We start from the raw sequence: 22198 nt of genomic DNA, 5'->3' as shown, positions 1-22198 counted from the left end.
CTTGTGGAGATAGGACGGGTCAGCTCACTGTTTTGAAGGGTAAGTCTTTCTCCTCTTATGAAGCTGTTGGGTGTATGTGAGGAAATAACTGACGAAAAATGAAACACAGCACTCCAAGATGCTCACAGGAGTCATATCAGCTTTGGACAATGAGACTGTTTTGTCGACCACCAAAACGAATAAAAATAGAAAGAGCGAGAAACCCAAAAAAGCGTTGAAACTTTAACTACCCCTCTACTTAGTCCGACGACTAACCCCCTTTGTTCCTTTTAACTTCTTCACACACAACACACAGACACCCTCTATACGTTGTTGGACAACATGGATACACGGACAAAATGGGTAGGTAGAGAAAGATGGGTTCAGGAAATCCATTAACAACCCAAACCAGCCCGCCGGTCACTGTCCCATCACATTTGCACATAACATCACCCAAACAAAAGAACTCGAACAAACTACTATATCACATTCGCTTTTTACATGTACCCTTCTTTCCTTGCCTGTATCTTTTTCTTGTGGATCTTTAATTCCATCTGCCTATATCTATCTGTCTGTCTGTATACATGGTCAAGATTCACCCCAGGTTTTTCTCATAGGTCTAGACTAATACATAAAATGTTTACCTACCTGACGTCTGTGATCTTTGCTTCCTGTCACAGAAGCACACGCCCTGTGACATGGCTATAGAGTGTGCGCACGCTAGTCCTTTCATTGCTTTGAACTGCCCCAAGTATATTTGGGTGTGCATGGGTGTGTGGTTTCTAACCAGGCGGGAAGGGTACATAACTTTATTGTCCAAGATGATCAAGCTTATTTTGTTCATAGCGAGAATGAAGTAAAAGCAAACAGGTTAGGCTAGGTACCACAGTGTTAGTGTGAAGGAAGGATGGAAGTGTCCTTCGAACCTAAATATACTACCAAATATCAAGCTTAAGCCGATGGATACCTACCTACTACCCTCCTGGTAGTCATAAAGGGTGTTAGTTATTAGGGACATGTTGCATCCATACATACAAGTTGGCAGTTACTTCATTCAGTAATCTGTTTCCTGGCGGTGGTTTAGTTTAGTTAGTAGCCAGCTCTCTCTCTCTCTCTCGGTTGAGAGAGGAGGGGATTCATTCATTCATTCATAGGAGTGTTTGCCAGGCAGTAGGGTTGTTATGCGGATGGGATACCTATGGAGGTGAGTGAGTTTGATGGTAGACTAGACTGACTATAATTGATCGTGCATGCGTGGCGTGCTCTGATCGCAAAGAAGAATGTTTCGTCGATAGTCAAGTCAGACTTGATTCAAGAAGTTCAAGAAGTATGTATGAAAATGAGTTCGTTCAGAAAGAAGAGACAAAAAAATGAGTGAGTCCCCAGCAATGCATGTGTTCGAACGCACCACCTCTCTCTCTCCTCTCCAGACAAGATAACAAGAGCTAGGTAGACCGGCTACTAGGTACCTGTGAAGACCCCTCTCTCTACGTGTCTCTTAGCACACCGTTCCCGTTCCCGATCCGGACAGGTAATATAAATCTTTTTTTTTTTTTTTTTTTTTTTTTTTTTTTTTTTTTTTGGAGTTTTGAGTTTTGAGTTTTGAGGACTCAAACTGTAGGTAGACCAACCACTATGCCATCTAACCAAGCGGTTGTTATTGTTGGAAAGAGGGGGGGGACCAACCAGGTCCCTTATATGCCCTTGGTCATTAGGGGTCGGGTTTGATTTCGGATGAAGAAGTGGTAGGGACGGGAGGGGAGGTACGGCAGATGCCGCGGCTGGCAACCGGCCTCCCTCCCCTCCGATGGTACTCGGGGCTCGAGTGGACGACGTGCTGCTTCCGAGTTTAGAAGATGTGTCGAGTGTGTTCAGTAAAAGTGTGTTTTTTCGCAATCGTTCTCGAACTTGTTTACTCGAAACGACTAAGAAGAGTCAATTTCGAGGGCCTGACGAGCATGGGAGGATGTTGACTGCATATTTAGTTGTATCACAGGAAGGGAATGCAGTCAGTAATGTCCATTACAAGGAATGTCTAGGATGGTGGCTGTAGCGGTTCTTTTACCCGCCCAGTTCACATGAGCTTTCCGCAGGTAACCCAAGTTATAGATACAATGGCACGCCAGTGAAGAGAAACCCAATACTAAGTATAACGATACGAGTTGAGATATGCTTCTGTTCATCATCATCATTCTTCTTCTTTTTGTACAATAAGCGGATATGGGTTTGTTCATCATAAACACGCCATTGGGAAAACCATTGCCCCCCTTTTCCTTTTTGAGTATCCATATTCCCGTGGCACGCTTAAAGAATACCATTACAATGACGATGCAAAGTGGCGGACAACCCAAAATACCCAAGTCCGGGTCCAGATAATATACAGTGTGTGGTGATTTTTTGAGCCGGGAGAAGTGAGTGGAATTTCGGGAGATGGGAAATGCCAAACGTGAGGGATGGCGAGACGATCATCGTAATCTGGTCAACGATGCTGGCCTTCTTCTATTCTTCGCCCAGGAACGGGATTCCGTAGGTGTCGTTTCGTTGGCCGGTCTTGTCTGATCAGACTGCGTTAAGTTGTAAAACCGGTTGTTGATTTGGTGTATCCGATCAAGGCCCTCCGCCGGAAAGAACTCGGACGGAGCTCTTTTTCCCAAACGGTCCCCATCTTGAAAACGCTGGTTTCCAACCCGCCGCCCTTTGACCAGCCATCTCTCTCTCCCCTCCACATCTCCCGGCTCACAATAACCATCCATCCCTCGCTCATCTTCTTTTTCATTTCCACAATAAGACTCGCTGCCTCCCTCCTTAGAGCGCAGGCCTAGCCCCCTCACCACCAATGGCAGCCAACGTCTTCTCAGCGGTACCCGCCTGTCCCTCACCACCAGCAGTAAGGACATCAGAACCGAGCTCGCGCATGCGCGCCTCCTGCTCCATAGCGGCGTAGTTCTGGTCCTCGGCGAAAGCGATGGCGAAGGGGACGCCGATCAGCAGACCGGACACGGAAACGGCCCAGGCGGCGCGGCCGGCGAAAGACAGCGTCGACTTGACAAAGTTGGTGGTGGCGTCGTACTTGTGGTAGAACCAGCCGCGCGTGGTGGGGCTGACCATGTCGCGCAGCGCGTACAGGCGGTCGGCGAAGGTCTCTTGGGGCTCGTAGTCGGAGTCGACGGAGATCTCGGAGTCTGTTTATAGGTAGAGGCGTAGGGTTAGTGGGTTTGACCTTGTCTTTCCGACTATCTGTCTAGATTCAAGAGGAGAACAGGGCCATGGTGATGATGTGTTGTATCGAGAGGACTCCGGGCTAGAGAGGTTCAAGCTGGATTGGAGAGTGGGTGGTATGGCGCTTGGGTTGTTGGGCTGGCAGGACTCGAAGTATCTTGTTGCATGTTGAAGGTAGGCGTGTATATAGGTGTAGGTATGTTGGCATTGACTAACAACTGGCGTCTGGGAAGTTGGCGTTTCGGCGTTGGCGTCGTGGTGGCAAAGAGGATGAGCGGCTTCGCGATGCCATCGGTAGTGGGTGATGGCGACAGTGACGTAGTCGTACAAGTCCTTACAACCCCTCCAGCCCGAGACTCCTCTCTTTGTTTGTCCTCGACAGTAGAGGAATGCTTCACTCACCAGTGTCCGTGAAATCCTCGTCGTCCTCCTCAGGGCCGACCTGCGGCTGCTGGAAGTGCTCGTCCTCGACCTCGGTAAGCTGGACCATTTTGAATTATGTGTGGATAGAAGGACTGTCGTTGGTCGTGGTGGTGGTGGTTGGTGGTGACTTGGACCCGACAGGTATCTGATGGAATCGAGGCAATGTTATCGGGTTTGTGGATGTTTGTTGCAATTGGGAAATCGGAGAAATCGGATAAGTGGATACAGGCACAGCGCGTGGGCAAAGGCAACTCTGCTGGACACTGCAGTGAGCTGGAGTCTCAAAAAGTTGGACCTTGAATCGCTCGAGGTTCGCAAGCACCGACCATGACGAGTTTTCTTATCGGACGCTAGGCCATATCAGGCATGACGCAGTTTCACGGGACCGAGGATTAAGCGGTTAGGTACATGTACTTCCCCAGATTCTCCAACTCCCCCATTTTCCACCACTACAGTGATGGCGGATGCAATGTCATGCCATCCACATGTTGATGGGATGGATCTCAGGTTCAGTTTGGTCCTCACATAGCCACGCACGAATTCATACAAGTCCGTCAATACTGCCAATGCCATCTTGATATTGCCGCCGCTGCATGTACAATCATCGCTCAAAATATCTATATAGAAAAATGAACATCGAAAACAAACAACCCTCCCTCCATCTCATTACACTACTCTTCAGGTTTTTATTGTCCATAGACCCGTACATATATGCACCTCATTCATGCCCAATCCTCGTAACAAACATTATTCACTAAGTCAGTCAATCAGTTTAACTCATGTCTCCCGCCTGGTCGGCTCCGCGAACCGGATCCCTCTCCTCGGCGGCGGAATCCTGGGGGTATCATCATCCTCGCTATCCTCGTCCTCCGCTGCGCCCGAAGACATGCCCAGAGCAGCCTCTCTGCGTCGTCTTTCCGCTGGCGTCTCGCCGTGTTCTCCTTCCCCGTCATCTCCAACGCTCTGGAGCACCGCTAACCTACGTCTCCGCTCGGCTGCTGTTTCTGGGACGTCCCTGCTCGGGGCTGCTGACGCTCCCTCTGCCGTGAGGAGCGAAGGCGACCTCGACCTTGACCTCGACGGCGATTCACTGCGTTCGGGATTGCTGCCTCCGCTCATCACTTCCAACTTCTCAGGACGCCCTTGTCTTGTGGAGCGTAAGCTATCCTTGCTGTGGCTGGACTTGACAGATCCAGCAGGAGATCCTCTGCGCTGCGCCGGCTGTGGTTGCTGCGGTTGCTGCTGCTGCGGTTGCTGTGGCTGCTTAGGCGTAAGGTCCGCTTTGGCTAGGTTCTTGACAGCGCTTGATGCGTTGGACTGGTCCACAACCTCCTTGCGCGTACTCTTGTCCAACTTCTGCATCTCCCTGATGAAGTCCTCCTTGTTCATGCGTTGGCCAACACCACCAATAGTGAAGCGAATATGACGATCGTCCTCTTCTTGTTCTTCCACCGCATTCTTCTTTTTCGACGCATCGCCGCCACCAACCACGGCCGAAGCCCACGTAGGACGTTTCGTTGGTTTGGCCGGCCTACTGGCCGAGCCCTCGCCACCAGCTGCACTTCCTGCGACCGCTGATTTGTCTCCTGCCTTGATACCCATGTACTTCAAGCCCTGGGAAACAAAATCGTTTTCTGGTTTCCCGGAAGGCAGTTCATATTTCTTAAGAACCTCGCCATCTTCATTTTCGACAATAATCTGCATCAAAATGTTAGTTGAATAAGCGCATAGGGGGTGCATCAGCGGTGTACTAACCGTTGTACCGAACTGGTACGCTCTGGCCGGTTCACTTCTCCTAGTAGACTTCTCCTTCTCCTTGCGCTTTGCCATTTCTTCCTCACGCCAGTTCTGAATCTTCTTCTTCAAGGCGTCATAGCTCCATCCCGATGGCCCAGCCTCAGCCTCAAGCTTCTCCTTGAGAGCTTCCACTGGATTCTCGCCTTCGCCGGTAGCAGGGGGTTCCACGGCCAGAACATTTCCTTCGCGATCCTCAACAATGACATGGTCGCCTTCGTCATAGTATTCAAGTTCCTGATCCCTCTGTCCAGAGGTGGGGCTCGGTTCATAGGGGGAGGCGGTTTCATCAGATGATCTTTCCTTTTCACTCTTTCTTGCCGAGCGGCACGTAGTCAGGGCATCCGAAGGTGACAACCGCGTAGTGTCAGATGGCTCAGGAGACATCTCATCATGAGGCGAAGCGATTGCTTGTTCGCTTTGGCTTCGGCGCTGGGGGAAGATTGCTGACTGGCTAATAGGGCCTCCGGGTCCGATCCCGTCATCCCATCTCTTTCTCCGACGCCGGCCGTTGGCCGATGATGACCGCTCCCGACGCCCGGTATCCTTATCCTCTTCCTTCTGGCGACGCAAGAAGGTACCTGGAAGACCAGTAGGGGGCAACGTGCCAGGGGGGAATTCAGGCATCTTCATATCATCTTCGGTATCCGACATGTTCCTAGCTTGAGAGCGGGAAACCGAAGTGATGCGGGGCAAGCGGTTCATCCAGGAAGGCCCATCTTCGTTGGCTTGCGTGTATGACATGGTGATGGTAAGGGTGTTGATGTGTTTGCCGAGCGTAAACACGGCGACTGATGAGCCGTGGACGATAATCGAAGACACTACCAAGAAGGTAACAATGGGCCACACCAGTCTAATCAGGTGGAAGTGCGGATTGTTCGGGTTAATGCTGGAGATATCGGCAAGGGGGACAGGATCCTCGTGCTCCAGCTCAGCGCGCGCCAGAATGGCGACAAAGATAGCACCGACACCAATGGGACCGAAATGACCAGCAAACAAAGCCTCGCGCCATGTCTTGATGTCGGGTATCAATGGTTTCAGAGCCATCATGATGGGGATTCGTCTGAAGAGGATGACCATGATGGCGAGAACGACCAAGCGCCAAGCGCCCAGTCCGATCTCGAAGTTGTTGAACTGCTCCCAAGGAATGATGGTGCCGAGGTAGACAAAGTATGCCAAGTTGATGAGCAAATCAATGACGTTAGATACGTGGGATTCTTCCGTCTTGTTTGTGAACCAACCGTCGTTGGAGAAGCCGACGCCGGCAGCGAAGCCGACAAGAAGATCATCTACGCCTAGGATACTACCAGACCCAGCGCAAAAGAGAGCCAGGACAAAGTAGAAGACGAGGAAACTCTCTCGGTCGATCAGCTCATGTCTCTCTGCATACTTGATACCGTGGCGTGCGATATAGCCGACCATGAAGCCATAGATGGCGCCGAAAACGCACTCGTAGAGAATGGTGAAGACGATCCAATGGAATGATACCTCTCGGGCCTCACGGTGGTCTAGAATGAGGTATAGAGAAAGGTAGATGAAGGGGAAAGCCATGCCATCGTTGCAGCCGGATTCCGCAGAGAGCAGATCTCGCAAATGCTTGGGCACTCTCTTTGCGAACTTGCCCTTACCGACAACGGATGAAGCGAGGACGGGATCCGTAGCCGTAACACAGGCAGCAACAACCAGACTTTCGAGCCAGTTCAGGGGTGGAATCAGCCACCAGACAAAAAGACCGGTGATCAGCCAGCCCCAGAGCATGACAGGAATAAGGAGGAATGTGACGGATCTCCAGTGCTTTTCCATGTAGAACTTTGGCAATTCGACTCCGACGGCGAAACACTGGACGACGAGAACGAGGCGAGAGAACTCGATCGTAACGATATCTATGTTACCCCATTCGATGGGGTCTATAAGGCCGGCAGCATGAGGGCCAAAGATGAGGCCGCAGAGAGTGGCCACAGTAGCTTCGCCAATGTACATGCGCTCCTTAATGATGGAAGAACACAGCATGAACAGAGAGGTGAAGCCGCCCAGGATGATGTACACCAGGTGGGGCCTGGTGATGGAAAGCTTGTCCCACGCCATCCTGTCGTGTCTTGTACGGACAAGCCGTAAGAAAACCCGGTTGTCGTCGTGTGCTCCGCAAGCAGTTGGCGCAAAAGTCGAAAGGATATACTGTTGATGAGCAAGACCAGAAGGCGAAAAGTCGAACAAAAGCGACTCACTCTGACCTGATGCCCAGAAACAAGAAGATTTGACCTGTTCCTTCTTCTATTTTGATGTGGGGCGGAGGAGGCTGGTGGCCTGGGGTCCTTTGTAGGAACAGGGTCCAAGATGCCGGAGCTAACGGTACGGGATGGCCCTGCGATAGTTTACCGACTCGCAGACGGGACGTTTCCCTCTTTCTAGGCCGGGGGATCCCCAATGTCCCGGTCAACCGATATTCTTGCCCGTTGCCCGATGATGACCTAGTGGCGCGCGCAGGCGGATCCTGACTCAGCCTCAGCCCTGCTGTTGTGTATCTGAACCGGGTGGGTTCTGGAGAAGATGCGCCTGTGTTTCGTTTCTGAAAGAAAGAACCAAGACGAGCCACGAACGCTGTTCCAACCAACAAATAGCCAATTAGTAACCTGGATAGGAGCCGGAAGCCAATGGAGCTTTGTAGCGTACAGGAGTAAAGCGGCGTGGTGTTAGGAAGCTGTGGCGACGGAGGGATGCTACACGACCGTTGAAGGATATCGGGTATCGGAAAGCGAAGGCGGAAGAGCAGCCGAAGAATTTCGCCGGGCTGTAGTTAGGATTTTGTTTGTGCCTTGCAAGATTGGTGTTTGTCTCTCTCCCTCCGAATTCCCCCCTCTCGCCCCTTTTCGGTCGAATTCGATCTCGAGCGCCAAGCCAAATAGAATAGCAGCGACGACGTGACTTGGTGCGGGAAGGTAGCGCTTTGGTCGTAAACGTAAGTTGCGTTGTCGTCGCAGTCGCTGTCTAGTAGACCTTCAAGACTTGATAACAGTCGCAACTGAACAACGAGACCTCGACAAGCGGAAAATCCTTCTTTCCATTACCAGTCGCGATTCAACTTGAAGGTACTGGAACGTTGTAGTAGTAGGTGATAGTCGTAAACAGTGCCACTAAGAGGTGCCAATGAGTGATGCTTTGAGACGGCGGACGGCAGTGATCAACAATGAACACGGCGCATGGAAGACTTCCGAACCCGAAAAGAAAAAGAAGGAAAGAAGCGATGGATGAAAGGTCAACATTGAAGCAGACCAGGACGGGAAGACGGCAGCGGGGAATGGCACAAGATAAAAGTCATCGAGAACCAGGCAAAGGCCGGCAGAGTTATCATCTGCCAAGAGAGGCAGATTTTGTTTGACTGGCAGGACATGATCCATCACCCATGGCCCGTCATGGAGAAGAAGGCGTCTGCGCCACGGGCATCGGTCTGCGCGCACAGTACCAACGCATGTGGTTTAAACAACTCAACTTGTAAGTGGACGTGCTCAATATCCCGACTGGGATTGTGGGTCTGATACCATCAAGACTAACCTTGGCGGTCGAGAAAAGGCCAATCATATCGTGGGATTGGTGGAGCGTTCCCCAATGGTGGCTAACGGCAGCGCTGCAAAAGCTGGATACAGGTGGGGCATCGTTCACAAAGGCAGAAAGGGACTTCCATGGGGACGGGAACCAACCTCCTGCTCCATTCCATCCATCCCGTCTCACAGCGACCATCATAGCATGCACCCCACTGCACTGAAGAAGTGTAATGATGGGATGGGTCTGCACGGTCTGGTAGAATCCGGTATTCAGTTCTGTATCAAAGCTGCATCCTGCAATGCATATTCCGTCTTTGGTCTTTGGTGCATCAGTAACACGGGGGTCACAAGAGTCTTGTGAGGACTGCCTGGTGGAGCTGTATAGCAAGAACCTGGGTTCGATGTATTCGGTAAAGATGCCCTCCTCAAGCCTGTAGCTTAGGAGGTTTAGCTAAATACTACTCTACTCTATACACACCCTATATAGGTTGCACCTACTCGTACCGTATACCTTCTATATATAGGGAAGGCGGTATAGCGCTCAACAATCTACTACCTCAAAAAATACGCTACGCCCTCGCAAGCAAAAATATAAATAATTATAATAGGCAAATATAGTAAAAATACTATTATTTTCGAAATTAGTACTAATAACTCCGTTAGCTCCTTAAATCGATACTATCGATTTTCTCAATTCCTCAATCAATCAAATCCTTAATAACAATACGTTTCTTCCTATCTTCCCAATCCTATATTAATTTTACGCCTTTCTCGCCTATTTACTTCGCAATCCTCCACTCTAAATATTCCGGTCCCAAACCTTCGTACTCCAGCTTATATCTCCTAACTTTTCCGCCAAACAATATCCTCTCATTAATAATACGTTTAAAATAGTCGGCTATTCGAACTAATCTTATAACCGGAAGTAAATGGCTGTAAACGTCGAAGGGGGCTAATTCTAAATAATCGATACTAATAACATTATAAATTTTCCAAAATTCTAAGAGTTCGAACCTATATATTAAGTGCCCAATCCTCTCAATAATTTCAAACAGGCCAGCGTATTAAGCATCAAATTTTCTATTTAATTTAAAAATTATATAACTTTTATATAATCTAAAATAGACCTTATCTCCAATAAAAAAGAATATCGGCTAGCGATATTTATTATAATAATATTTCGCTATTAGGCCGGCTAAAATAATACTATTATAAATCGAAATTCTATATATCGGAAAGTCTAATAATTTCTTAAGTTTATACTTAACGAATACGTTGGGAATATAATTAGGCGTAAAACCGAATATTACTTCGTTAAGAGATATACTAATTAATAATACTATAGCGTTATTATATTCGAATTAAAGGCGTAGGATTATATTAACCCATTTTATTTAATTATTAAAGTAAATAATATAATAATAGAGTGCTAATTAAATTATTTGGATTATACGCTCTATTTAACCGTTAGTTTAAGGGTAATACGCTATTGAATATAGCAGTTTAGTTCCTAGGCTTCGCTATATCCCGATCGAAAAGTTAAATAAAAATTTTGGATCCCTATTAAATATAATCATTTTGGGGATATCCTAATTTAATAGAAGTAATTTATAAACTAATCGATACCCCTACTATTCTACTATTTAAGTTAATTTTCTTAGGATCAAGATTATTTATTTAGTTAGGCGATCAATAACTATCATTATAGTATTAAATTCTCCTTCTGAGAGACCTAAAATAAAATCGATATTAATAGTATAATAAGAGTACGGCGGATTTATAATAGGATTAAAGTTTCTATATAATTAATAATAGTACTTATTAAAACGAAAGTAACTAGGATAAGCTTTTAAATAGCATTTCAATTCGTAAATGCTTTAAAGTATAAAATAGTACTGGAAATATTTATTTAGGCGGTTAAATCCAATATAATTATTACCGTAAAACGATTTGAATAATATTAGTAAATATAATCTACGCAGAATATAGAATCTATCTTAGGCGGCGCTACCCTATACTTTATACTAAAAGAACCCGTTACGCTACTTAAAGGGGATTAAAACTTAATTTAGCGTAAGGAATTTAGCATTTTATTTTAATAGTTCAGCGATTTTTTTCTAGTATAGATCTTGTTTATAACTTTCTTAAATTTGTTTGTAGAATTTCGGTTCTATTTAAATTAATATAATTCTTAGCTCTATTCCCAGGCTAACGTTAATATTTATTTCTATTCTAAGGGGTAATAATAAGATTAGTTAAACCTATTAATAAAAAATCTAATAAACCGCTTATCTTTCATTAAAATTATTAGGTAGAGAATTAAATCCACCCTCTATCGTTGGGTCCGGGTATTTAGGGTCGTCGACGCGGAAAAATTTAAATAAAGTATTAAGGATTATATACTATTTACCTAACTTATAGAAGATATAAATTAAATTTTAGAATTAGCTTATATATTCTATAGCTCGTATAAACTTTTTATTTAAAGCGCTTACTACCATTAAATATATAATATCAGCCTATTTAAAGAGTCTAATAATTATTTGATAGTCGGTATAAATAATTATAAGGGGAATAATTATTATATCAATCTATTTCCTATATTTTTATAAAATCCAAATAAAGCCTAACACTTCCATTTTAGTTAGCCAATATCTATACTCGGCCTATATCAAGGTTCGGGACAGGAAGGTAATAGTCTAACACGCTAATCGGGGAGGAAATATAGTCATTCTTCTATTTGGAACCCAATAGCTTTAATATAGTCTCATCTTCAATATAATAAACTTCGACTCTAATTCTATAACCGGGCATATTAAAATCAATAAATAAGCGTTTATTATTAATGTAAAGTTAGAACTTAACGTTATTAGCGATAGCTCGCTTTATAATTTCGAATAAAGCGATTTAACTATCTATTAAATAGTCGATAAAGACTATTAGAACCTAAGTATATCGTTTACCTTTCTTCGGGCGGCCATCGGCAATAGTCTTAAACTTATTAATTAATTCAGTTTTTTATTACTCTAAAGGTTAAATTAAGATTCTAAATAAAAGTACATTTTCGTACAGCTAAAATACCAATCCGACAAAATAATCGAATTAAACTAAATTCGTCGGGAATTGCAACTTTAAAATCGTTTCCAACTTCTCTTCGGTCGTCAATATTAAAAAACCGTCGACAAAGCAACCCAAAACGATAGCGCTAGGAAAAGCTATAAATAGTTTAAATAGGCTAATAAATACATTATAATAGTAAAACGTATTTAGTATAATTATAAAGTCCTTAATATAATTTTCTAATATTGTTAATAATATAATAATATCGTTATAATATAATTCTATAATAGGGATATAATTTAATATAAAATCTATTTAATATTAAATGTAAATATTTAAATGCTTATATCCTATTATTATATAATTGAAAATAAATTAACCTTCCGATATAGTTACTGTTAAAGCCTATCGAAATTTAAGGTAAACGCGCTATTAGTAATAGAATGCAATAGTATCCAAAATAATAATAAATTTTACTTTTCTAATAATAATATTTCTAAATATTTCGTCTTAAATTTCTATAAGGTAAGCGTTTAGTACGGCCATCCTATTAAAACCCCGAATATTAACGATTATATAGCTTTTTTTAATACTATTAACTATCTTCCAAATAACGAATATAGGGAACGTAAAAGGCACGTATTAATAAGTAAGCTCGATCTTTCTACTATTAATTAACTTCCTAACTATATCTTTTACAATTACGTATTTATCTACCCTAAAGGGATAGATCCGGCTATATTTAAATATATAGTTCTACTAATCGTCTTTTAATATAATCTTTATTCATTCTTCTTCAAAGATTTTGATAAAACCTTTATTTTTAAATACATTCTCGAATTTCGTTAGGACCTGACTAACCGCGTTAACTACCGCTTTATTTACCCAATAAATTTAGACTCTGGTTAAATAAAGAATAATATCGTTGGCTGACAGTAATTCAGATATATATCTCTTAGGGCCGTAGTATATAAAGGCAATAGCTTAGCTAGTATTATTAATTACTTCAACGCTGTAATAAGTTTTATTAATAGAAACTAGGTAGCCAACCGCTTGATTTTTACTAATAATAGCATAGTAAGGGTAAAGACTTATAACGGCTAGAGATTTTAAGGATCTAGTTGTAAATAATATATAAATACCAAAATTTGTAATCTCTAACGGTAGTTCAAAAATATAATCTTCGAATTCGTCGACTTCGGAGTACTAGACTATAATAGGGATAATAGATTTAGGTAATAAATAGTACTTTTATAACGCTACCATTCGATTATTAGAAAGTCGCCCGAATCTAACCTCTATAGGGATCGTTATCTCGCATAATTTGACGATAGCGTACTTTCGGGAATTAATAATATCGAAGCCTTCCAGTCCCAAAATATCTATACCTATCAATATATTTACTACTAACTTTCTAACGAATACGACCTCTCGTTAGAAATAAACCATTACTAATTAATTATTGTAAATTCTTTAAAAATATATAAATAATATTATATAGTCAGTTATTTAGTAAACGTTATTTCTAATACCCTGTATAATTAAGGGCGTCGCTCTTTTCTAGATCTAGATATTAAAGTAATTACGCTTAGTGTAATCTTCGTTGGCAAAAGATATTAAACAATTAATATCTCCGTATATATTGTATTCAACGTTAGGCCTTTAAAACTCTAGAATAATTTAGAATTTAAAATAAATTTATTACCTATATCTAAAGTTAATATCGACATCGTAGCTAGAATTTATTATTAAAGGCCTAACTAGTAAGGTCTACGTTTATATATAAACTATAGGCCTATTAGGTTCGGGACGTAATATTATCGCAAGTTCGCGTTTAGCGCCCTTATTTAAAGCCTTTATTAGGGACGGGGGCGCTAACTTTTTAAATTAAGGAATAAGGTAGCGTATATAGTAAAAGCGACTTTTTTCTATTCTTTAGAATAACGGTTACGAACGTAGCTATAAAGCTTATTACTACTAGAAAAAGACTAGCCGCAGACTTTATAACGGAAGTTTTACTAGTAGGGGACGATGCGCCACTATTCTAAACTAGGCGACATCGATATAGTTAATATTATTGTAATTAACGTCGATATAGGTATTGTTGTTACCAGCGCGGTAACCTTCGTTATTATATTCCTTGTTGGGCACCTCTTCGGTTAACGCTTAAAAAAAACGCCTATATTTAATCCATAGGCTGGCTGTAGGTTTTACTTTAAAGATCGTCGTCGATGCTAGTAAAATAGTATATATTATTGGCGGTTAGTACTAGTAGGCGACGATTCTTAGGAACTAATTAACGTTAACCGTATTGCTACTAATTTTATAGTCAGCCTGATTATTACTACTAATAGCCAGGTCTTAATCTTTAATTTTAAGTTGGTTAATATTATCCGTAGTTTTGATTCTAGTAACTCTAATTCTTATTCTAGTAACCTTAGTTCTATTAATTCCGGTTTCTAAAATTATTCGGGTATTAATACTGCTATTAATTAAAACTACCCCGGTTGGTTCCTAATCTACAGCTCTAATTTAGGGGATTTACTCGGCGGGTATATTTTTCGTTCGTTTTATAGTGAAGAATGCTCTCTCGATAGGCTATCTAATAGATAAAGTCGTTAATTGTAGTAATTGTGTTTAGTTTAGATATTTCGAATTGAATATCGCCGGAGAGAAATTCGAAAGCGGCGATAAGCTGGCCATATATAATTATCTAATATATTTTAACACTTTATATAATATTTTAAATGTAAATAATAATATTTTTATTAAGGAATACGTTATATAGGGTGAATTATATAGTTTTTAAGTGCTCTATTACAACGGAAAAGTCGATTTTAAATTTCGTCTTCAATTTATTATAAATAGTAGTAAAAGTTATTATTAATAGGAATTCCCGATCGCTCAGTATAAAAATATACGAATATTATATAAGAGTTGGGCTAAGGAAGTATTACGTTCAAATTCGCTTTATAATATTTATATTATTAATTCGTTTAAAGTCTAAAAGACGATTATAGAAAATTTCGACGTTAATATATTTATTAATCTTTCGGTCCGCAATAATTCCGGAACTATTATCTTTCGTTAAAGGGTTAAAGTAACTTACCTTTAACGTTTTAAATAGGGTAGGAATATTATTCGCTTTAATAATTAAATAAATAATTATATTTTTAAAGTTTTAATTAATTATAATTCGATATTTGGTAAAAGTTGCAGCTATTATATATACTTTAGGTATAATTTCCGGTTCGGGAGGAGCGTTATATTAGTACTATTTTTATTATTCTACTATATTTAATTCGTTTCGGTTAATAAATTCGGTATTTTCCAAATCCAATTTAATTTTAAATTTAACGCTAAATAAGACAGATTCGTTTACTATATTAAATATTAGATTAACGTCGGGCAAAATGGATTCGTCTACAGTATTAAGTACTCTAAAGGATTAGTATTAATTATTTGGGGATGAATTTAATAAAATTTAAGCGTTAACTATAGAGAAATCTACAGCTTCGTAATTAAAGTTGAAGTTGATATTTTAACCGGTTTGGTCGTGGGGAGACGTAGGCAATAAGTTAGGGATTGCGAACGTTGATCGGCCTAGGTTAATTAGCATAAGATTAGCTCTTATTATTAGATTAGACGCTAAAGGCGATTATTAGAGATTGAAGAGATTAATTAGTATCGGTTAGGGTTGGACTAGAGTCCAGCGTAAAGCGAAACGATTACCGAAAATGAAATTTGGGGCTAGGGGCTCCAGTTCTAATAATGCTGGGTTTATTACTAGTGTAATAATAATATCGGCGATTACTAAATCGTTAATTAGTTTAGCGGCCGATATTAAATAATTAATGAAAATAGGGAGAGGCTTAATATAAAAGATAGGGGAGGCTCAATATAAGAAATAGGGGGATATTCGACGTATTTGGTACGGGAATTCGAAATTCTAATGTACCTATCGGAAGTTTAAGTGCTTAAAGTAGATATTTTAACGTATTTAATAAGGGATTTAGGCCTAATATATTTAATTTAGAAAATAAAGCCCGATATTTACACTTTCCTCTAATAAATTAAAAAGGCAGGTAAGGAACGAACGTTTAATACCTAATTAATAGGATAAACTAATTCGCCGAAAATATCATTATTTAAATTAAATTCTAGCTAGAGAAATTTCGTATATTCGAAGTAGTTATCATTAATTTTAACCCAATATTTGTAACCACACCTTTTGAACCTTAATAATTATTTGGTTCTCAAATCGTAATTATTATCTTTACTCCTCGATATATAGGATAGTCGGGATAGTACAGCATTAATCTTTAAAGTATTAGAGCGACCGCTAGTACTTTAGATCGGTCGATCGATAGATTGGTTAAGCGTAAGTAGGTATTCGACGAGGGAGTTGAATTGTAGACGGCCTATCGGTCGTACAGTTTACGTTTAACGCCTGGGTATATAGAGATAGGCTCTAGCTAGTAATTTTAGATAGCAGAACGTATTTAAATGAGAGGTCTAGTAGATCGATAATCTTAGTAGTCATCGTTCGATTCATTAATATAGGTACTTACTTATGAGAACTACCTAGTGGAGTTATGTAGCAAGAACCTGGGTTCGATGTATTCGGTAAAGATGCCCTCCTCAAGCCTATGGCTTGGGAGGTTTGGCTAAATACTACTCTACTCTGTGCACACCCTGTATAGGTTGTACCTGCTCGTACCGTATACCTTCTATATATAGGGAAGGCGCTGTAGCGCCCAACAAGTCTGGAGGCCTGGACTTGGAGGAACACAAAGTTCAAGGGATGGGATCTCGAAATAGCGGTCTTGTGTTTCCATGAGACGACGATGACCGAAGCCTGCCACTGCCCGGTCATGGCATCCACGTTGATATTCCCATATGTCGCGCTCTTTCTCTCACCTCCCATCCCAGGTACCGTACGACGACGGGACCAGCCTCGATCGCCATGGAAGCTGCCTAAAGATAAGGCTAAAAGGACCGCCGAACCGGTGGCATGGTAGCTGGAAGTACGGTAAAGGAGGCTGAATATAGTGCTTACGTATTGTTAAACGGCACGACACCGTCCGACCGCTGTCCGACTCCATTCCGTCGACGACCTACCTTCATCTGCGAACACAAAGTCGGAAATCGGCAAGTTTATTACCAATTATAGCATGACGTTTTGCTATGGTGTTTTACCGCCGACTCAAAACTCCATCTTATATCACACCGAAGCCGCCGGCCTTTCATATTCCCGTCGTCCAAACTGTATAGTCCCATTGTTGACTTCAATCCCAAGCGAGATCTCAGATCTGGCTCCAGCTGCCAGGTCATGCGCCCAGCAACCATCAGCCACCGCCCAGCAAATCCAACCTCCTGTTGAAAAGCTTCTCGGCGGAAGCTTTTGCTTGACTCTTGCTCAAGCTCATATCCAAGAACCTATCTGCGACCGTGATTACCGAGCCAAGCATTGGCATCACATGGAATGGGCCAACAAGAAAAAACCGAAGCTGGGTGATGCTGTGGAGGCGTGGGATGTCTTAAGGAATCCCGGTTTGCATTTGCGGACGATTCTGTTTGCACCATTTTGACTCACCCACTCGAAATGAGTGGGAAGAAGCAGAGTTGTTTCTCTTCTTTATATCTGTGACCAACTGCTAACCTTGGGAAGGCGAGAGCAAGTAGAGACCGGTGCTCTGTTACGGTTCCACAACGGGGGGGGGGGGGATCCAACAAGCTGGGCTGGATCAAGTTGGTTTGACGAATCGACGGCACTTGAACTAGCATTGGCGGTGGCCGGATAGTCCCTGGAATCCTCCTCGACCACCGCTTTTTAGTGCTACGGCATGTCCGACAATGAACATTTCCGTGGTGAGACTTGTCCGAAAGGGAAACCCATGGGAACCCCATGGGAAACACCCACCAAGAAGTGCTCACAGGAAATGTTCTGGAATAGGTGGGTATGACAACACAGGCCGTCACGCCGACTGTGGATTGTTCTTTCTTGATGGCCCGCCAGTTTGGGTTCTGTACCCCTCAGGTTCTCCGGTCGTTGGTAAAAGGTATGTACGTACCGGTATATCGGACGGGTGACGATCACACTTGTGCATCTGCACCAATGTTAATCACCGGATCTATTCGAGACATTGTGAGCAGCATTTAGCTCTTGCTTCATGAATGCAAGCAAAAAGGATAGACTGGCAGAATGATCTACAGTCTCGTTGCCCTGCTCTGATCTCTCTGGCCGGTGTACAACAGGAGAGGGGAGGAATGACCATCACAGGTCTCGGAGGTGAGGAAATCAAACTTTAAAAGTCCCATTAATATTCTCTTCTTGCAGACTGGTTCAACTCGGCTTGGTGACATACGTCATCGTAATCGCACAAAGGTGCGGTGCGATGTGGATGTTAGCAGTCAAAGACATGGCTACCCCATGTTCCGCGGCTCACGCGGGTAGTACCTTTTTGTGTTCTCACCGAGGTGAGGGTTGTTTGAATTCTTGGGTGTTTTGGCCCCTGGGTCTTTACCGTTGGTTGCCATGGTTGCCCCCAAAAGCGCCAGGGGCACTGCAAACATTTTGCAGGGGAGCCCCTCACCAAGAGCCATCGCTCCGTGCACGGTCCTCCGCGTTTATTGAAATCAAACGAACGCGATTTTCCTAGACGAACGCGTTAACTGGGATCGCTATGATGTGCCATTTTTTTGTGCCAAATGGAAGGAGATGACAACTGGAATTCAATGATCCAATCCGAGCCAAGACTTTTCGCCCAACTCGATCGAAAGGGTTAATAGTGCAACTAGCGTACAACGATACCTTAGCACTCGACAGAAGTGGTGGCCCCGTCCCTCTCGCCCACCGAGGGGTCGAAAGCTGTATGAAGACTGGGCTGCTTGCCGGTCACCACCTGCTCTTGCACCGGGCCACCATCAACCTGAACCTTTCCCCGAACTGGTCAACCTTCCAAGCCGTCCTCGTGCACCGCGCACCTCCGCGAGCTCATGTACACAACTCTGCCCCCAAGTGCGCCGCTTTCCCAATCGAAGCACTCCACGACGAAGACGTCATGTTTGGCAGGGCAGTCCAAGCAAAGGCCGCCGAGGCCAACAACAACAACAACAACAAGCCGAAGCCCGGTGCTTCGTCAATAAACAACAACGCTTCCCTGAAGCAGCAACTCTTTCCCTCTAGCAGTCCCGCACGCGCCCCCTCAGCCGCCTCTCAGTCTAGGACATCCGTCGCCGACATGTTCAAGAAACCTGGGTTCGGTGGTACCTCTAGCGGTGCCATTTCCGCCAGTTCAAGGCCTTCAGCGACTAACGGCCCGTTGACGACTCGACCCACCAATAGTCCTCCGCGACCACTTCCCAACTACGGCGGCAGTAGCAAAGCGTTCGCGTCGCTCTACAACGCTTCCGATTCCTTCAATGATACCCCAGATGTGATTGATCTCACTATGCAAACAACAAAGCGACCCCAGCACGATTTGACTTCCTCAGTATACATTGAGGATGACGATTTCAGCGATGACGAGAACCTCGACTTGGACTTCGAAGCCCCATCCGCCTTGCCAGACCTCCCAACTGGGCGGATAAGCCTTGAAGAGCATAGGGTGCAAAGGCAACAGGAGGAGGAAGCGAAAGAAGTTCGATTCCGCGAGCCCCCGCCAGGGACCTATACCAGTGTTCTTTCTTGGTCGGAGTCTTCGCCATCGCATCTTCAACCCCCCAAGCGCGAGCTGAACCCCCCTCCCAATACCAACACGAAACGCGACCGCCTACAAGACGATGACTTCGACTTCGATCCGCCCGCCGCTGTGAAGAAACCAAAGCGCGAGCTACCTTGGATGAGGGAACCGGAACCAAAGGAGGAAGAGTGGAAACATGCCGAAGAATACCTACAAGAGAAGAGCGGATATGCTCCCACGCCGGAATCGAAGCCCAAGGGGTCCATGCTATGGAACACTACGGCAAGCGCAGTCAAGGAGCAGAAGAAGCAGCTCAAAGACAGGCAAAAGTCTTCTTCGGTCGCTCCCAAGACGGAAATACCCATGGACGAGATCAAGAAGGTCGTTTCGTCCCACCTTAGCAAGGCGTCAGCCATTACATTGAGCGGCGAGCAGCTTCACGTGAAGAGCTTGGTGGTGGAAAAGGGCCAAAGCGTCTTCTTCACAGGTCCGGCCGGTACAGGAAAGTCGGTGCTGATGAGAGCGATCATCTCAGAACTCAAAAAGAAGTTTGCCCGGGAGCCGGAAAGAGTAGCGGTTACAGCTTCGACCGGCCTTGCAGCGTGTAATATTGGCGGCATGACATTGCACAGCTTTGCTGGTATCGGTCTCGGCAAGGAGGATGTCCAAACGCTCGTCAAAAAAATCAGGCGCAACCAAAAGGCCAAAACCCGATGGCTCAAGACCAAGGTTCTCATCATCGATGAGATTTCCATGGTTGACGGCGATCTTTTCGATAAGCTGTCCCAGATCGGTAGAATTATCCGAAACAACGGCAGGCCTTGGGGTGGTATCCAGCTGGTCATCACTGGTGATTTCTTTCAGCTGCCTCCTGTGCCGGATAAAGATCTGAACAAGCAGAGGGATGTTAAGTTTGCCTTTGATGCAGCAACGTGGAACATGTCCATTGAGCATACCATTGGGTTGACTGAAGTGTTCCGTCAGAGGGATCCTGGTAAGTGGTCCAATTCCCAGATATGAAGTAAACCATGCGACTGACAAATTTCCAGAATTCGCAGAGATGCTTAACGAAATGCGGTTGGGAAGAATCAGTGACAGGACTGTCAAGAACTTCCAACAACTTAGCAGACCTTTAGCGTTTGATGACGGGCTAGAAGTAACGGAATTGTTCCCGACAAGGAATGAAGTCGAGAACTCGAACAGGCAACGACTTGCTGCCTTGAAGGGCAAAGTCTATCGCTACGAAGCGTACGATACCGGTGAACCGGCGGTCCGTGAGAAGCTTCTTGCCAACATGATGGCTCCTCCCACAATAGAATTAAAGAAGGATGCCCAGGTCATGCTCATCAAGAATATGGACGAGACGCTCGTGAACGGCTCTCTCGGAACTGTGGTCGGTTTCATGAACGAAGCAACGTTTGAGCTGAAAGCGAACAGTGACTTTGACGACGATGAGGATCTGGACAAGAAGAGGAGAATCAAGGCCTTCACCAGCGCGCTTTCCAATGCTGCTATCGAGAAAGGCGACAACACAGAGTACCCATTGGTGCGATTCCACGCCGTCGATGGGACCAGGAGAGACATTCTGTGTCAGCCGGAGGACTGGAAGGTGGAACTTCCTACTGGCGAGGTCCAGGCTTCTCGAAAGCAGCTCCCTCTCATTCTCGCATGGGCTCTGTCGATCCATAAAGCGCAGGGTCAAACGCTTGAACGCGTCAAGGTCGATCTCGGTAGGGTCTTTGAAAAAGGACAGGCATACGTCGCGCTCAGTAGAGCCACCACGCAGCAGGGTCTGCAGGTGCTCCGCTTCCAGAAGGACAAGGTCATGGCGCACCCACGGGTCGTCAGCTTCTACAACAAGCTTTACAGCGCCGAGTCGGCAGTGATGAAAAAAACGAAGGTGGACCAGTCCATCACCAAATTTGCGTACAAGACTCCGTCTGTCGCCCAGACGATTGCGAGGCAGCAGCAGAGAAGAGAGGTGATTGACATTGAGGACGAGGAGGAGAGGATGGCAGGATACGGTTGATGGTCCACATTAGCGAGCGAGGATCATAAAAAGGAAGGGACATCATCATGGCAGCATCAGGCGGTGTTATGGTTGACTTGACTGTTATTTTGGGCGTCATCAAGGTCGTTGAACCGAAGGTTGGCTTTGGTTTAGTGTATCGGTTAGGTGGACATGTTTATGGAAAAAGGTGGCCCCAGGTGAGCTGGTACTTGGGAGCTGGGACAACAACTCATACCCTACTTATGGACCTAGACGGTCTCGAACAGAGGAGCGTGCAGTCAGCGGCGGATAGTAAGCTGGCAGATATCGCGATGATCATGGCGGGGTATATCTCCTCTCGGTTATCCCTTGTTGTAAAAAGCTGTAAGAAAGATGAGCATCCAGATGCACATATAGCGGTACCTGTAGATCTAGGCTCGCGTGGCATTATTCACAACAACTCCTTTCTACATTTCGCAAACTACATGTGATTACCCAAAGCGGCCACA

General features: G+C 44.3%; 3 protein-coding genes across 3 annotated transcripts; 1 reads left to right on the top strand and 2 right to left on the bottom strand.

The window, feature by feature from the left end:
• Positions 1 to 2540: 2540 nt before the first annotated feature.
• B0H65DRAFT_273942 (mitochondrial import receptor subunit tom-22) lies at positions 2541 to 3834 on the bottom strand. Its single transcript, XM_062822782.1, has 2 exons — positions 3601 to 3834; positions 2541 to 3161 (listed from the first exon to the last, which is right to left on the bottom strand). The coding sequence occupies exons 1-2, from the start codon at positions 3686 to 3688 to the stop codon at positions 2785 to 2787; spliced, it is 465 nt and encodes a 154-aa protein (XP_062679808.1). The 5' UTR covers positions 3689 to 3834; the 3' UTR covers positions 2541 to 2784.
• Positions 3835 to 4388: 554 nt separating this feature from the next.
• On the bottom strand, positions 4389 to 7597 carry B0H65DRAFT_273914 (alkali metal cation/H+ antiporter Nha1 C terminus-domain-containing protein). Its single transcript, XM_062822781.1, has 2 exons — positions 5377 to 7597; positions 4389 to 5319 (listed from the first exon to the last, which is right to left on the bottom strand). Exons 1-2 carry the CDS (start codon positions 7498 to 7500, stop codon positions 4399 to 4401), a joined length of 3045 nt encoding a protein of 1014 aa, XP_062679807.1. The 5' UTR covers positions 7501 to 7597; the 3' UTR covers positions 4389 to 4398.
• Positions 7598 to 18889: 11292 nt separating this feature from the next.
• B0H65DRAFT_498927 (uncharacterized protein) lies at positions 18890 to 22158 on the top strand (the record flags this gene model as incomplete). Its single annotated transcript, XM_062827821.1, has 2 exons — positions 18890 to 20155; positions 21609 to 22158. 2 exons carry the CDS (start codon positions 18890 to 18892, stop codon positions 21726 to 21728), a joined length of 1386 nt encoding a protein of 461 aa, XP_062679806.1. The 3' UTR covers positions 21729 to 22158.
• Between the last annotated feature and the right edge of the window lie 40 nt (positions 22159 to 22198).

The sequence above is a fragment of the Neurospora tetraspora genome, assembly GCF_033439725.1.
Source record: "Neurospora tetraspora strain CBS 560.94 chromosome Unknown B0H65scaffold_6, whole genome shotgun sequence".
Taxonomy (NCBI): Eukaryota; Fungi; Ascomycota; class Sordariomycetes; order Sordariales; family Sordariaceae; genus Neurospora; species Neurospora tetraspora.
This window is presented reverse-complemented; position numbering and strand designations above follow the sequence as displayed.